This window comes from Nuphar pumila, chromosome 14 (assembly GCF_984573655.1).
Source record: "Nuphar pumila chromosome 14, dmNupPumi1.hap1.1, whole genome shotgun sequence".
Classification (NCBI taxonomy): Eukaryota; Viridiplantae; Streptophyta; class Magnoliopsida; order Nymphaeales; family Nymphaeaceae; genus Nuphar; species Nuphar pumila.
Window position 1 is genome coordinate 27,881,851 of NC_143262.1, and position 17,226 is coordinate 27,899,076.

The following is a 17,226-nucleotide window of genomic DNA, read 5'->3' on the forward strand; positions in this document are numbered from 1 at the left end:
AAAAGAATGAACAAGATTAGTCGACATTTGATGTTATGCATTTTAACCTCTTGTAAAGAGAATAACAATGAGAAATTCGTTTCAATCTTCTTTCACTTTCCTTTGTTGATCTGTTCTCTTGACCAAGCTCATCTCAGTTTCACTTTTTAGACCCAATTTTTTTCTTCTGTCTCACCTCTATTTGTTTGCTTAACGTGACTATGGTCTAATAATCCATTATCTTTGCATGTAAATGAAGTTCTCTTAATCCACCATGAAGAAAAGTTCGGTGAACCATTAGTCATATTATTCCATGTACTTATGTTTTCTGTCAAATATCTCACTAAGTAGATTATGGGCATTCACTGAACACCTTGATTTAGTATGACTGACAATCAGGCAGCTTTAAACAACAATATGAACATCAAGAAACCTCTAAAATTTGATGGAATTTGTACCCGATCAAAGAGATCGTAGGCTATATTAAATGTTTAGATCACACAACATTTTAGTCCTCGAAAAAATCAGCTCGACTTAGCATAATTGACAAACATGCAGTTTTAAAAGCAGCAGTATGCAGCCCAAGAAATTGGCTAAAATTGGATGCAATTTGTACCTGATCAAAGTTTTGATCAAGGAGATTAACACTCTTAGATGTTTAGAACACAAAAATTTCGTCCTTGAAAAACAAAATATCTTTTTCAAAATTTCAGCAAAAACCTCAGCCCTTAGAGCAAAGAGTTTAGAACACAAAGTTATATTTATATAGAAAATTAAAAAAAAAAGACCTTGAGTTTGAATTACTTTGTATTTACACGGAGAAACCAGCCTCAGGATAACAGACCTAGCTGCACTGGCTTTGCCTTACATACTTAGGGTTGTTGTCCTAGAATTTGAATCCTCCAATTCCTATACTCGAACATGATTTAAAAAAAAAAAAAAACTCGTATGCATGTGCTTTCCTTTGCTTCCCTTATGAAATTATTAAAAATGAAATATATATACTATTTTCTTGCAACTCAATTTGTCATTTTTTATCGTCCATTTTTTTTTAATGCGAAACCTTTTTTCACTAATGATTTCATTAATTTTTGGCAATTTCATTACTGTGGATGCAAGCAAAAAAAGTGACACCATGCCACAAATGTGGTACCTTTGTAACTTTCATTAGATGAGGGGGTATTTAGTTGCAAACACCAACGCCTTCTCTTTTGGAACCTCGATAAGTTGCATATATAGCAGAGGGTGAAAGAGCGGGTGGCCGAGTTTCTCTGCAACTCATGTCTCCCGGTTAAACGTTGTCTCCTGCTCTAACTCCCCTCCAAAACCCTATATTTCTTCCCAAAAATCCTAATTCTCAATTGGTTTTCCCCATTTTCATCAGTAATCCACGTTTCTACCTTTCCCTGAAGCGTTTTTTCATCGTTAACTCCCGTCGAAATCGGAGGGAAGACGAAGATGGACATCGTCTCTTCCTCCAAAATAGCATGCGTTGATCTCAAGTCGACGTTTTGTCCTAACCCCAAGTTGCTAGAATGCCGCAAAACAGTTCTTAATCGTAGCTTTGCTAACAATCGTCGGCTTGTTTTAGCTCAAACTAGGTTAAACTTCCACGATGGTGGTGCTTTTAGGATCTCCAAGTTCGCCGTTAGATCGATAAGCCCTAGATTTTCGGCTGTTGCGGTGGAGACTGCAACAATCGCCGAGGCCGAAGAGGTTGCCGATATTGAATCGTTGTTTTCAGAGAATTCGAAGAGCGACACACCAGGAAAGAAGAGAGATAAGCAGGTGGGTAGTGGGGCGTCTAGTGTTTCTTCTGGGGTTAGGTTAGAGAATATCAGCAAGAGTTTTAAGGGTGTTACAGTGTTGAAAGATGTGAGTTGGGAGGTGAAGAAGGGCGAGAAAGTCGGGTTGGTGGGTGTTAATGGTGCTGGGAAGACGACCCAACTGAAGATTATCGCCGGAGAAGAGGAACCTGATTCGGGGAATCTAATCAAGGCGAAGCCTAATATGAAGATTGCGTTTTTAACTCAGGAATTCGATGTCTCACCCGGCAGGACGGTGAAGGAGGAGTTTATGAGTGCGTTCAAGGAAGAAATGGAGATTGCTGCGAGGATTGAGAAGGTGCAGAGTGCGTTGGAGAAGGCGGTGGATGATTTAGTGTTGATGGGTAGGCTTTTGGATGAATTGGACTTGCTTCAGAGACGGGCACAGGCCGTTGATCTCGATTTGGTCGAAGTGAAGATTAATAAGATCATGCCGGAGCTCGGGTTCTCGTCCGAAGATGCTGATCGATTAGTTGCATCATTTAGTAGTGGTTGGCAGATGAGGATGTCTCTTGGGAAAATTCTTCTCCAGGTACTTTGCTTCTGTTTGTTTTTTATTGTCTAAGTTTAATTTTGTGATGTTACCGCTCTTGAAAACAAAGTTTCCTATTTTTTAAGATTGCTACAATGTTCATGTAAAATTTCATGTTACTTTTATCTTTAAAGCAATCAATGAATGCACGTGATTAGCTGAAATTGTGTTCTGGTTGTGTGATAGCTTTTTCGTAACTGTGTACTTGGGAAAAGGATTGATGGCGATGTATTCTGCTCAGTGTTGTGACATTTAAGATGTTTTGTTAGCACTACTAATGGCAGTGAACTTGGGGGGGTATGTAGCTTTGAGGAGTTCTATACAGGATCTTTTGTTCAACGTTGATTCTTTGCAATCCATCTTTCTGCATCTGTTTGATATACCTGGATTTTGGAACTTGCCGCCTGCAAGCTTTAGATGTGGTACTGGGGAATAATATAGAATACTCGAAGTTGCCTGCATTAGTTGAGAGTTGCAGTGCTTTCTTTAAATTGATCTAGATTGGCTGTCAGGGGGATAGGTTCAAGTTAAGTAGCTCCTATTGAAGGATGTTATTTGACCCAGGTTTTTATGTTTCCCATTGAAATGAGCATGAACCGTAGGAAGCTTGACCTGAAGCTAAGATTCTTAGTTGATAGCCAATCCTAAGGCATGGTTTTAATTTGTCAAGTGGAAATTGCAATGTCATCATAGGTTAGCTGGTGCAAAAGGACTAGAACCTTTGATTACCAGAGCACTTCTGTAGTTTCGCTTTATTCATATGCTGCAGAAAGTATTCAAGGGTAGGTAATTGATCCCTAGCAGCATTCAGTGGTGCGGAGGGTTTTACCATATGAATCAACCCTTGGCTGTGAATTTTCATTTTTGCTTGTATAATTTGCTTGCATCTACTTATACCATTCTATATAGAAGAAAATACAAAAGATAAGCTTATTGTTATTAAGAAAAGTTGATTTATTACACTTGGACTGTGTATTTTAAGTTTTACATGTAGTTTGATTTTGTGCTGCCTCCTTTTTATTGTTATCAGCTGCTAAATTTCTGTGTTGTTTTGGACTGTTTTTGCAAAAATGTATAGTTGAATAGTTCCATATTGAAATTTGTTAATAATTGATTCTAATTTGGACATTAGTTTTTATTACGATTTTTCCTTTTTTCATGCATCGAGTCATAAATGAAAAGTGTTGAACTGCATTTGTCCAACGAGGACTGTTAGAAATAAACAGGAGGCACTTACGACACGTTAGTTCTTGTATACAGTTTATCTTACTTTGAAATGACATCATGGTTTAACCTTTTTACATTTCAGGAACCAGATTTGCTTCTTCTGGATGAGCCCACAAATCACCTTGATCTTGACACAATTGAATGGCTGGAAGGTTACCTTAATAAGCAAGATGTACCAATGGTTATCATATCACATGATAGAGCTTTTCTTGATCAGCTATGCACAAAAATTGTGGAGACAGATATGGGTGTTTCTAAGACATACGAAGGCAATTATTCTCAGTATATTGTAGCAAAAAATACATGGATAGAGGCTCAATACACAGCATGGGAGAAGCAGCAGAAGCAAATTGAACACACAAAAGATATTATTAATCGATTGAGTGCTGGAGCTAATTCTGGTCGTGCATCAACTGCAGAGAAGGTACTTCCATTTGTTTGACATCTTAAAGTTCTGTTTATATTTTAAAGGTTTATGTGGGTAGTAGAAAAACTTGCCATTGGTTGGGACAATAAATAAAAAGAAATAAATAATGTACATATAGTACAAACCGTGCCTATATATAGTCCACATAATGCCTGCATTTGTACCACACACTTATTGAATTCATGATGAGATCAATTGGAGTTTATTAAGGACAACACAGTGGCAAGGTGAAGCAACAAGCTTGAAATTAAGAAGTTTGATGACTAAAGCTTTCAAGATATGTATGAATGATGCATTATTCTCATTATATGATACATGCATGTAACTTTCACTAGCAATAAGGGCTGTAGTGGTGGTGACACTCAGATCTTAGTTGAAAAGAGAGAATATGGTTTGTTCCTCAAAACCCTCAATGAGAAGGGTATACCAAATAATATGCACAAAACATGTTAAGTTCAAATGTCTGAAGTGTCACCTCCCTGGCTGACGTCAAAATAGGTGGTGAGCTATAATAAGATGCTAGACATATGTAGGGCCTAAGCCATAGCTCACTGAAAATGTTTCATGTCATGCAATAAGTAGGCATATGAAACATAATCAGTGCATGTCATAACTTGTCAATAGCATAAACAGCATGTGATATGCTGAGAGGTTTTTTAGTGAGAAAAGTCTAGATCCAATATGCCAAGAATATAATAGAATATTAGAAATGGATAATCTTCCATTTGCTGTGCCTACAAATTTGATGTGGACTAGTATATCAACAATAAAATCATTGAAAATATGAGATTAAACAACCTAATGCTGTCATGGCAAATAATCACCATCAAAGAGCCTTTATCCCAGGGTACTTCAGGAATTCCAGGTCAATAATATCGTATGTCACATGGATGCAGGTGCAGGAATGGGACACAGCACGAAAATGCTTGTCACAATATGACAGTTTTGAAAATTTAGGACACAGTGATATAGTCATACACACGCGTAAATGTATGTGTGTGCATTTATTTCTTAACCTAAAGCAATAAAATATGAATATCATTTCCAGTTTAAACTCTTGAATAGCAATCCAAGTCTCTATAATTTAAAATTTTAAATAATAAAACTATGATGTGATTGAAATGTTATTTTATTGATGTCAAATTTTAAGGCAAAAGAATTCAAGTGAATGCAAAATAAATAATCAAGTTGACTGTACAGTACTGGATTGACTGTGTCCATAAGTGTCCAAGTGTCATGTCATGTCAACACAAGATATGCATGCTAACTGAAGTGTCCGTATGACATAGAATTCATATAAGATTCTCCTTGCAGTTATTCTTGGGTCTTGCAAATGCTGCTATACTTTCTTGTAATGGTAACATGACCTACATATAGAAGTATCCAACTTAACCAAGTGCAATGCTATTTACCTCAAACAATACTCAATGACCCTGTTTATGGATATGAAAAATCCTTTCTTCATTAAGAACGTGGGCAAGGGGAGGAACCGTTCTGGAGGGTGGATCTATTTAAAGTTGTCATGAAGATCGCTCTTGGTGGGTTCCTTATATCCAAATAAGGCAAATCCTAAATAGCTCCTGCAGCAATGAACATCTTAACTGTGACAGAAATGGGAGTTTAGGGAAAATGTCTCATTAGATCAGTTCAATACTTATGCATGTAAACATTGCACTTCTCCTATAAAGTTCCATCAAGACAAGTTTTTGTAGGCCTATCTGCTCCCAAGTGACCTTTGCACTGCAGGAAGAGGGACTACATCCCAGCCACGTGCTCTTTAAAGTACATGGTTTATCAAGCATGTCTCCTTCACACTCTGGTGTACACCCAGCTTGCTTGCAATTCTGAGGCTTAAAAACACTTGAGACTAAAAGAGATACACCAGCTTGAAAGGAAGGTTGGTTACACCTAACTTCTTGTCTTTTTGGGGTGGGGGTGTGTAGAGGCAGCAGAAGGCTACTATTTGACCATGCCAGCATGGTCATTAGTCTTGGAAGCATGGAGAACAGTGGAAGCTGGATTAACCTGAACTGGCATGCATAAGTAGGTGCTTTAGGCATCATATCTAGTATCTCTGCTGCATAGTGGTAATAGGACTTGATGGTAAAGCGGTATTCAGCAAAAATGTAGCTGCTAATCTGAACTTAGGTCAAAGTAGATTCACCAATAGTTAAGGAATCTCGAAACCAGTTAAGAGCTTTGAAATATGTTGATGGATAAACTCCAGAAACAGTTATCACACTTCACATTAAGAAGATTCAGGAAGCATAATTTCCAACAAGTTTGTTGAGAACCACCAAAAAACTTGGATATCTTTCAACTGCAAGAACTGTTGTGAAAAAAAAATTAGACAATTAAAAAGGTAAATACAAAATATATTTGAGAAATATAGGTTCAGAATAAATGGATCTCACAAAAATCAGAAAACAGAGAATAATATCTAACAATTCTGACCTGATCGAGTTATTTAGTTAAAGTTAGAATCCTAGTGCTAGGTGATTTGGATTGATTCAAAATCCTTGTTTTGTTAATGGAATAATCCCTAGTGAGACCAAGATGTTAGATTTCAGGACAATAAAAAAGGGGGTTTGTTTTGAAGCATCCCTACACAGTGGAGCATAGCCCAATAGTGGAATCTTTTAGTTTAAATCATATGATCATAAGTGATCCCATAAGATATTTATTTCTGGTCTATTCGTGTGTTATTGATATTGGATGATTGATTCTAATTCTATAAACCAAACCTATACCTATAGATACCTATAGCTTCAGTTTAGAATCAGTTCCTTAACAAGAAATCAGATGCAAAAGAAGCTTTAATATGTTCAAGCACAGGTGAAAACAAAGGGATGAACCCAAAAAAGGAAAAAGGTAAAGCTTATGCACATGTGTATTATACAATCAAATGCTCTATCGATCATAAGTAATTACAGAGAAAAGAACCTCCATAAAACAGGTCTAAAATACAATCTGATGCATAAAAGTAATGTGTTCTCAAACTCAGGCCAGAAATGAGCGAACAATAGATGGTTTGGGGAGGAATAATTGATCCAGGAGGCCTTTCTGACTGGCTGAAGAAATTTGTGCTGCCTATTTCAAAATATAAAAGGTTGTGGCTCCAGTTTGATGGTGGTAATGAGAAACATGCCATTCATTAGTCCTTGTTTCTCTTTTCAGCAATCTAAGTGGCACTTTAGGCATTCTAAAGTTAGTAGAAATTGACAAAGAAATCAGAGGCTATATTAAATATCTCCACTGTTAAGTAATCTTGGTTGCAGCATGAAGGATAGTATGTGTTTTTTTTTTAGAGAAATGAAGGATAGTATGTGTCATCTTTAGGACTTGATAAGTTGACTGGAATTACCTGCTTTCTGCATGTCCATGATATGTAAAATCTCCTTTGGGAAAAAGGAAAAGCAAAAAGAAGAAAAAAAAAAACTATAATACAAGCCCGAGCATTTACATAAGCTGTCCAATGTAAGTTTGGATCTGATGAAATAACCGTTTCCATAATTGTGTAAGATATAATCACTACCCGAAGTGAAGAGGAATATAACCTCAAAGCTGTTAGAAATCCGACTTCAAAGCTATAAACTTATTCTGAGTTTCTTATTCTCTTCTCATATGCTTCCATGGAATTTTCTGATAACGGTGATTTGCTGTGTCATTTCCTGCTTGCATATTTTTTACTGCTAATCTCTGTGGAGCACACTTTTAGTACTAAACTGTTAACTGCTGCTACTGTAAGCCTCATTGCTGTTGTTTTTCCTATATATTTTTTTTGTGACAGAAACTGGAGAAGTTACAAGAAGAAGAACAGATTGAGAAGCCATTCCAGCACAAGCAAATGAGGATCAGGTTTCCTGAACGCGGGAGAAGTGGGAGATCTGTCATAACAATAAAAGGCCTGGAATTTGGCTATGGTGATAAGGTCTATATTGCAATGCAAATGTGCATCTTGAAATAGTGTCTAAACTTCATTTATCTTATTGCTGCTGATCAACGGTCTTCTCATTGTTTAGCTGCTTTTTAATAAAGCAAGTCTTTCTATTGAGAGGGGCGAGAAAATTGCCATAATTGGTCCAAATGGATGTGGGAAGAGTACACTACTCAAACTTATTATGGGTTATGAGAAGACAAATGGTGGTGAAATTTTGAATGGGGAGCATAATGTTCTACCAAATTATTTTGAGCAGAACCAGGTATATAGCATTTTAAACTGTTCAAAACTTTGATTGTACCATGTGTTTTGACATTCCTGAAGTTGTCAGCTTCTCTCTGGGCTAAGATTTCTATTGCTGTTCATATTGTGAATGGACTTATTACTGTCTACCAAGTTGATGTTATCTAATATTTGATGGAATTACATTCTCCATAGGACTACAATCAGCAATATTTCAATGAGCCTTATGTACCTACAACAATTATACATCTTCAGTTCATGTGCATCTGGCCTATGTTGGATGAATCAAAATTATTCCTGACTTGTATTATTGCAATAAACTTATAGCTACTCGGATTGTCTCCCAGCAAAATTCAAGCTATAATACAAATGATGATATGAAATATGTGCGTATAGGTCAAATGTTTTCCATTTGTGGGGATTTAGCATTTATTCAAGTTTTAAATTCTAATTTATTACTTTACCTAAAAGCTGTTTGTTCAGTTCATGACTGCTTTCACAATTTTGGATTTATTTACATGTCATAGTTTAGCTTACATAAGAAATATCATATCTTGATTATTCTAATTAAAAAAATATTCTAATTTAAAAAAGCATCTTTCTTTCATAATCATAAATGTTTCAGAATGTATATAGATGCATGAGGACTGTAATAGAGCAGGAAGGGAGAAATAACATCTAATGGGAACTCCTATACATTTCTTATCAGCATTCCAAGATATTATCTTCCAGTACTTTGATGTTTGTATTTGTTTCATGTCAATGTTGTGAATAGCATTGAGGTGTGGTGAGGTGTAAGGCCTGCTCATGAAGTGGGGCACACAGAAAATATTAAAAAAATTGATCAAATAAAAATAAGGATGCATCATTTATGTACTAAATGGATAATTGGACATTAAGGACAATATAGTGCTATATATATCATAGATATAAAAAATAGAATTACATATTTCAGTAAAGGACGACATGGTATGAAAATAGAGACAGAAATCACACACACACAAACACATGTAGACACTACACACCACACATATTTACATATAAAAAACACAAAAAGAAATTTACACAATACAAACAGCACACCATTCAAAGGCATAAACATTGTATGTTCACCTACACACATATATATGTGACCACATACACACACATACCATAGCTACATTTTCATATACACCATAGTAATACACATACAGTCACTATTCACTACAGTAATGCACACAGTCACACAATCCACATACAAGCATACGCAATGCACAGACAGAGCACACATACACACCACATGCTCACCTACACACGCATCATATGCACACACAAGCATATGATTCATCACACACACAGCGGCAGAAAAGAAAAAAGATGAAGAACAGAGACAAAGAAAAAGATCAGAGAAGAAGAAGGAAAGAAAGGAAGAAAAGAAAAGAGAAAGAAGAAAGAAACAAATAAAGAAGGAAAAGATGAAAAAAGAAAAAGAAATAAAGAAAAGAAGAAGAAGAAGAGAAACTGGAAAAGGAAAAAGAAGAAGAAGAAGGAACGAAAAGAAAAGAAGGTGAGAGAGTGAATGTGTACCATTTCTGAAGGTGCTGGAGCTTTTGTCGCCAATTGCCGGAAATATCACCACCAGTGGAAAGAAGGTGGATGATGACTAAGGGAAAAAGGGGTGGATCCCTAAATGATCGGGACCCCCCCTTTTTACTTTTTCTTTTCTTTTCATGACTTAAAAAATAGTCAAATGGGGACTTTGACCACATGGATGTGAGGCATGCGCCTCATGTTTGAGGCATGCCTCGAAGCACATGAGGTTAATGCTTCATGCCTCATTGCGCTTTTTAGGTCCGCCCCAAGGCAAAATTTCCTACGCCTTGCTTCAAGGCATGCTTTTTGCACTTCAAAGCGAGTTTTTAACAACACTGATTCATAATTGGTTCTTCCTATGATGCATCTAATCGCATGCATTGTCTGATCTTAGGTTACATACCAGTTGAAATTTAATTTTCATGTCATCATTAATTTACTTGAACATGATGATTATATTCACACTTTTAAACTGGTTAGGTACGTAGTTTACTATATGGAGATTAAAATGTCACTGTCATCATAAATGAAGCATAGAAACCTTCTTAGTAGTTTTTGGCAAACTCGTATTTTGGTTTATGTATATTATGTATAGAACATCTAAATCCTGAATCTTTTTACACATTTTCATCAGGCAGAAGCTCTAGACTTGGAAAAGACAGTGCTTGAGACTGTAGAAGAAGTTGCTGAGGACTGGAGAATTGATGACATAAAGGGGCTCCTTGGTCGTTGCAATTTCAAATCAGATATGCTTGATAGAAAAGTCTCATTTTTGAGTGGCGGTGAGAAGGTAAACATAGTTTCAGCATGAGATTTCATGTCTTTGAATGTGATTTGCATATTCTTTTAGCAAAATATATCACTTGATTGAGGATGGTGGTCTTTTGCTATATCTAGTTTTGGGCTATACGTGAAGCTAAGTTGTTAAGTTGTCTAATTTTAGGATGTACATTGAGTCTAAGTTGCTAAATTCCTGGTATCACCAATACAGTCCTCATGTCTATGAGAACTATTTGTGAAAACAATGAGACTTCCATTTCAGTTGCATTGAGACTGGAAGACATAAATAAAGAAGCTGATTAAAGCAGCAGTCCTCACAAAAATGGGTAGCTGAAAATATGCAACATAACACCACCACAAGGGTTGCCTGCATGGCCAACAGGGTGGTTGTGAAGGCGTTGAGATGAAGGCACTGGATCAAATCCCACTGGTGTATGGGTGTGTCTGTAGCTTTTGAAAGTTGGCCACATAAGGCATGGTGGTCATGGGCCCCACCTGGGGTTTACCTCGCAGCAGGGTGGGCCCTTTAGGTAACCTGGTTCTCGATGAGGGTTCCTCGTCATAAAAAAAACACTATTAAAAATGAAAGATGAAATTAAATGCATGGAGCACTCTATTAAAAATGTAAATATACATAGTGTAAATATATATATATATATATATATATATATATATATGTGTGTGTGTGTGTGTGTGTGTGTGTGTGTGTGTGTGTGTGTGTGTGTGTGTAACTAGGACTAGGTTAGTTAGTTTATTTCTAACTTTTGTTTGAGTTTGAACCACAGTTACCGGAAACGCCTAGGTAAGTGGGGAAGTATGCTTCCCCGAAGTGCGCTTCAGATGCACGAAACGTCGCGCTTTCGAAACACGCGGGGAAGGGCCATTTTTTTGGGAAGCATGCTTTTCCCTCGCTTCCCCCGTGCTTCTTCCTCACTTCCTCCATTTTTTCAATTTTTTTTTTGTATTTTTTTAAATTTTTTTCTCTTTTTTCGCTTTCCCCTCGCTTCCTAGGTCGCTTCCGGTTCGCTTCCGAGATTATTCCTGATTTGTTCCTAAGTCATCCCATGCTTCCCGCTTCCTAAAATTTTGAAAGTGTCTCACTTCCTCAATTGGCAACCATGGTTTGAACTAGTCAACATTTGTTGACTAGTCAGCCCAAAGAGTCGTTGGGAGAGGTCCAACGGCTCTATTTAAATCCGTTGGACCTCCCCAACAATTATTTGGTGCATCCTACTCTTGTGTATATATAAGGGGTGAAACCATAGTTTAAAAACTCGTCGGGTTGACTCGGCCTAGATCGCCCACTCATCGGGTGAAAAACAGGTGTAACTCGGCTTTTACAAAACTAGGCCAAGTCATGGGTGAGTCATGCATATATATACATATATAATATATTATAAAAATATCATATAATGTATATTATATATAATATATTGGTAAAATACTATAAAGTATAGATAATATATACATATATTTATATATTTTATATAAAATATAAAGTTAACATGACCTGGCTGAGTCATTGAGTTGACTCGGCCAAGTCACGAGTCACTCAAGGACGAGCCGAGTGATGAGTCACCGGGTTTTAAAACCATGGGGGAAACCCCTTGAATAAAATAATATTTTTATATTTGTGTGTATTCCTTATGTGCCCATTGAGTGGGTTTTGTGTGTAAGCCTATTTTGTGGTTCTTTGTGGTGTTTTCGGTGGATCTTATTGTGTCTCTTTTGTGTATCAACTTTGGTGAATTGGAGAACATTGTTGGAGGTTCTCATTTTCTTTCACACTCAAATTCTACATTTGTATGATGTGAAATTTGTTAACTTCTATGTGACATGGGTGCTTCTGTACCCCCAAAACACCCATGTCTACATGATGCAACCAGGGTGTGGGCATGGCACCTGATACAGCTGAGTGCAAGTCAACAAATGTTCTGCGGTCGACCAACCATTTTGATTCAGTTTCGGATTTGGTCAACTCTGACAAATTCCTAGATCGCCCAAGTTAAAAAACTTAAAACTGAAAAAAATAATAATTGTATAATTGTATATGCATTTTATGAAATATATAAATAAATGTATATATGCAGATCCACAACCCTGCAACCTAGTTTTTTGAAATTGCTGTGTGGCACCCTTTGCACCCACACCCACACCTGCATTTATGTGACATAGGTCAAGTGAAAAGTGAAAACAGCATTGAGGACTATCAGATTATCACTAGAGCAGCACATTTCAAGACATCTGGGTTTATTCTTACTTGGTGTTAACCAGGGTTGGATCAATTCAGATGTGCCACCTAACTCTATCTGGTCAGCTTGGTACAGTCAAGGGCACCAGAGTTGAACCTGGTTATGCAATTTCTGGACGTGAGATTTGACTAGCATGTATGATATGTAAATGTGAGATTGGAAAACAAAAGGGAAAAGAAGGGATGGCACAATGAGATTGAATTTGCTTCATAAATGATCGCTACTGACCATTACCTAAAATATGTTCCAACAAAGGCCTGGTTAGGGATCCTTAAGGTTGGATCAGGTACTGCATGTTCTTGGGTCTACAATGTTGGCATTGTATGACCACATATTCTTATTTAACTTGTGCATTGTAGGGTATCTCAAGCATGTGCATATAGTTGATACCAGGACTAGTCATTTCCTACTTATTTGAGATGGAATATGCTGAAAATTTTGTCCAGAAAAATAAAAAGTAAAAAGAAAGCATCTAGGAGGCCATGTTTATATCGTTTATGGACTGCCTGATTTTTAAAAAATGTGAATCACAGGTGCTTCTAGGCATAGGCAGGGCAGAAGTGGAAGCCTGTTTGTTTTACTGCTAGGTTACAAATATGGCAGCTCAGCTGCTGGAATCCTCTTGCTTCTCTACTTCTTCCTGAAATGAGAATACTGTCAGGAAGTCATAACTACTTCTGTCTCTATTTTTCTTCTACTCTTTGTTTGCTATTTCTTTTTCCTTTGTTGAGTGAAAAAACACAAATTCTATAGTTGGGTGCATTACAGTTAGCAATCATTGTTTCTGCTGCAGATTAAATAGCTTTTATACTGAGTTGCACAGAGCTTTTTCGTCACCTTTATGTGTAGTGAAAGGATTGCTTATAAGAAAAATTAGGAAGGAAATATTAATTCTTTTGGAAGAACTTTTACTATATTTTCTGTTTACTTTCTGGGATTGTTACCATAACATGGAAATGTTTACTGTCTGGTATGGGCAAGGACTTGAAGGTATCAGCAGTTTTTAATAGTCAAACTGGGTTGTAGGAAAACCTGAGTTCAAATACAAAAAGGGAGCCACTTACTTTTAGGTCTGTATCCAGAAATATCCAATCATTGTATCATTATCTATCTGTTCAAATGACGGCTTATCTGTGGTTTACCTTTTGGTTGTGTATTTTAGATTTTTTCCTCTGTTTTGTATATTCTACTTCATCTGAATCTTGCCCTTTTTTTAGGCACGACTTGCTTTTTGTAAGTTTATGGTAAAGCCATCAACTTTGCTTGTTTTGGATGAACCAACCAACCATCTTGACATACCATCAAAGGAGATGCTTGAGGTAGACTTATCACACTTTTTACATCATTTTGTTTTCCTTGCTCGTTTGAGTTTTGGGCATAAATCAGCTCCACTTTGAATATATTTGTAATGTTTCCATGGTTTCTATAGGAGGCAATAACGGAGTACAAGGGCACTGTGATTACAGTTTCCCATGATCGGTATTTTATAAAGCAGATAGTTAATAGAGTAATAGAGGTCAAGGATGAAAAACTTGAAGACTATGCAGGGGATTATAATGTAAGTGCACCTTGACCATTTTCAGCTTTTCATAATTCCAACTTATCATCCAAGATTGTGTCTGTTAATTTGATGTCATTGCATGGAATATTCAATGTACTCACATTTGGTGATTTATGTATTTTTATTTAGCAATAATAACACCACAATCGGACTATAGATGTGATCATTGTTAATTCCTTTCTTGCTATTAGTTTACATGACAAACTGGTACTAACATGCATTGGCTTCTAGACAAACTGAAGCTAACACGTGCTATATTTCATGCATGAGAAAACCCTTCCCCTCAAATGAATACATATGAGTTTGACTTCCCTACACAAACTGTTATGCTGGAAGAATCTGAATCATCAGTTGCACACAGGTTTTTGCAACTAAAATGTTGATAATAAATCACTTTATCCTGGCAGTGGTGGAGGAAACTCTTGGAATTGTCAATCAGATTTGAATTAGGATGTTCTTTTGCACAACCTTCTTCATGCCTTGGTTTTCTGAACAGAAGTGCACGAGGGTTGTAGCATAGATCTGGATATGGAAATTGGAAATACTGTAGTTGCCTGGTTCAATATATATATATATATATATATGATTGCTGCGACATGCAACATAATACATATTTGCACCTAATTTAATGTGTTTGCTAAGGTGATCTAGTACCTACTTTTGTTGTTACAGTATTACCTTGAGAAAAACCTCGAGGCTCAACAAAAGGAACTTGAGCGGGAAGCCGAGCTTGAGGAGAAGGCTCCTAAAGTGAAGGCAAAATCTAAGATGTCCAAGGTACATTTGCTCTCGGATACTCTCTGATAAGTAAAAAATATGCAATTTGATGAAATATGAAATATATGCAGGCTGAAAAAGAAGCAAGGAAGAAACAAAGAATGATGGCATTCCAGCAGGCAAAAGCCAAATCTAAAGGACTTAAGAATGCAAAACGGTGGAACTAACATATAATATGATGTCTCCAATATTCAATTGTCAATGTAATTATTTACCATTTACAATTGTGTGTCCCTGTATGTACATGTTGTAAAGTTGCATGAATATAAAAATTAGAAGGCAAAGAAACCTGGTTTCATGTGGGAGCAGAGTTGGGGAGGGTTGTGTTGGGGGAGTTGTTCCTACAAGTGTTTAGTTTTAAAATGGTCACCTTTGTCCACATCGGATTTTATCAGATATCCGACTGAATCCAACTCTGTTTAGTTGGATTCGGATATCGTTTTGAATTTTGCTACTGAATCTAACAGATATCTGGATTTGACATATCCATCTCTGATTAAGTGTAAAAATGTGGATATGGTGTGAACCATTTTCCATCTCAATTCAAATCTGATTCTTGACTCTGATTTGCTGGATATGGTATGAACTGAATCTGGACCAATTAGATCTCTTTGGCCTAAGGGTTGGTTCCTCTGTGCAATATTTCAAAGAAGCATACCATCACCTGATACCTTAGTTGTTTTACTTGATGATGCACGCCAGTGGCGTATCATACTTTAGTTGGGGACCAGTTGTTGGAGAAAAACATATAATCATTTAAGGGTCAGAACTAAACTATAGGTCTGACGTTAATTCAGTTTTAAAATGAAGAAAAAGGCTCATTTTTATGGTTCAATTCAAAACTGAATCTAGTTGACTTGAAGAGTATGAGTCAGCCTTATATAATGGTTTTAAGTGCCTCATTGTTTTCTTTCCCCTGTAACTTAAAAAAAAATGAAAAATGGCTATACTGAATGGTTAATTTGACGGGTTTCTACAAAAATCATATAATTTTTTATATTCTCCTCATGTTCAAAATTGCAAATATCTAAATTTAAAAAGACTTTTTTACCTTTTGCACATGCAAACATCTTTTATATATGCGAACTTTTTCTTAAATATATGATTGTTTTTTGCATAACAGTTTCTATTCTCGTATCTGTATCTTTTTTATTCGGCATCAAAAACGTGTTTTTACATTCATTGAAAATCTAATACACAACCTTATAACTTTCGTGTTTTGAGTCGGAACTGAAAACCCTTCAAGTTGGCTTGAAGAACTGGCTTATAATAATTTTAGGTGCCTCGTTTTCTTTCTCTTGTAACCTCAAAAAAACAAAAAATGACTACTATACGGTTAATTTGACATGTTTCTTTAAAAGCCCTATAATACTAGATATTTTCTCCATGTCTAAAATTATAAATATCTGAATTTAAAAAAACCTTTTTACCCTTCACACATGAGGACATCCTCTTATATATGAAACTTTTTCTCAAATGTGATTATTTTTTGCAAAATAGTTTTTGTTCTCATATATGTATGTTTTCGATCCAATGTCGAAAACTTGTGTTTTTACAGTTGTTATAAAATTAAGACACAATCCTATAACTTTCGTGTTTTGAGTCAGAACTGAAAACCCTTTTAGGGTTCTCATTTCTGAGTTCCAAAACCGAAATAGAAATATGCTCTGCAAACTCGAACAAAAAAATAATGGGTAGTTTTAGAGGTCATTTTGACTCAAAAAATGAAGGATTTTAGAAAAACATTAAAAAAAAAACTAGACAAAAATACATTTTTGATGACACCTGATTTACTAAAAAATGATGAAGGAGCGTTGAGATACAACCCTTACAACGTTCCTAAAACTTGAGGAACTTCACACATATTTTATGCGGACTTCCTCAAGTCCGCTTAAAATATATGCAAACTTGCGAAAGTCCGCATGAAAATATATATGGACTTGAGGAAGTATCTTTATGCAGACTTAAGTTTGCATATATTTTAACTTTCTCAAGTTTGCATAAAGTATATGCAGATTTCCTCAAGTCGGCATATATTTTATGCAAACTTGAGGAAGTTTGCACATATTTTATGTGAACTTCAAGTTTAAATACTTGAGGAAACTCTCAT

General features: G+C 36.1%; 1 protein-coding gene across 1 annotated transcript; it reads left to right on the forward strand.

Annotated features, from left to right (window-relative positions):
- The first annotated feature begins 1,221 nt into the window (after window positions 1–1,221).
- LOC149816686 (ABC transporter F family member 2-like) lies at window positions 1,222–15,404 on the forward strand. Its single transcript, XM_089988138.1, has 9 exons — window positions 1,222–2,337; window positions 3,647–3,988; window positions 7,782–7,922; window positions 8,014–8,193; window positions 10,381–10,536; window positions 13,996–14,097; window positions 14,208–14,336; window positions 15,012–15,116; window positions 15,188–15,404. The coding sequence occupies exons 1-9, from the start codon at window positions 1,438–1,440 to the stop codon at window positions 15,281–15,283; spliced, it is 2,151 nt and encodes a 716-aa protein (XP_089844264.1). The 5' UTR covers window positions 1,222–1,437; the 3' UTR covers window positions 15,284–15,404.
- The last annotated feature ends 1,822 nt before the right edge of the window (window positions 15,405–17,226 follow it).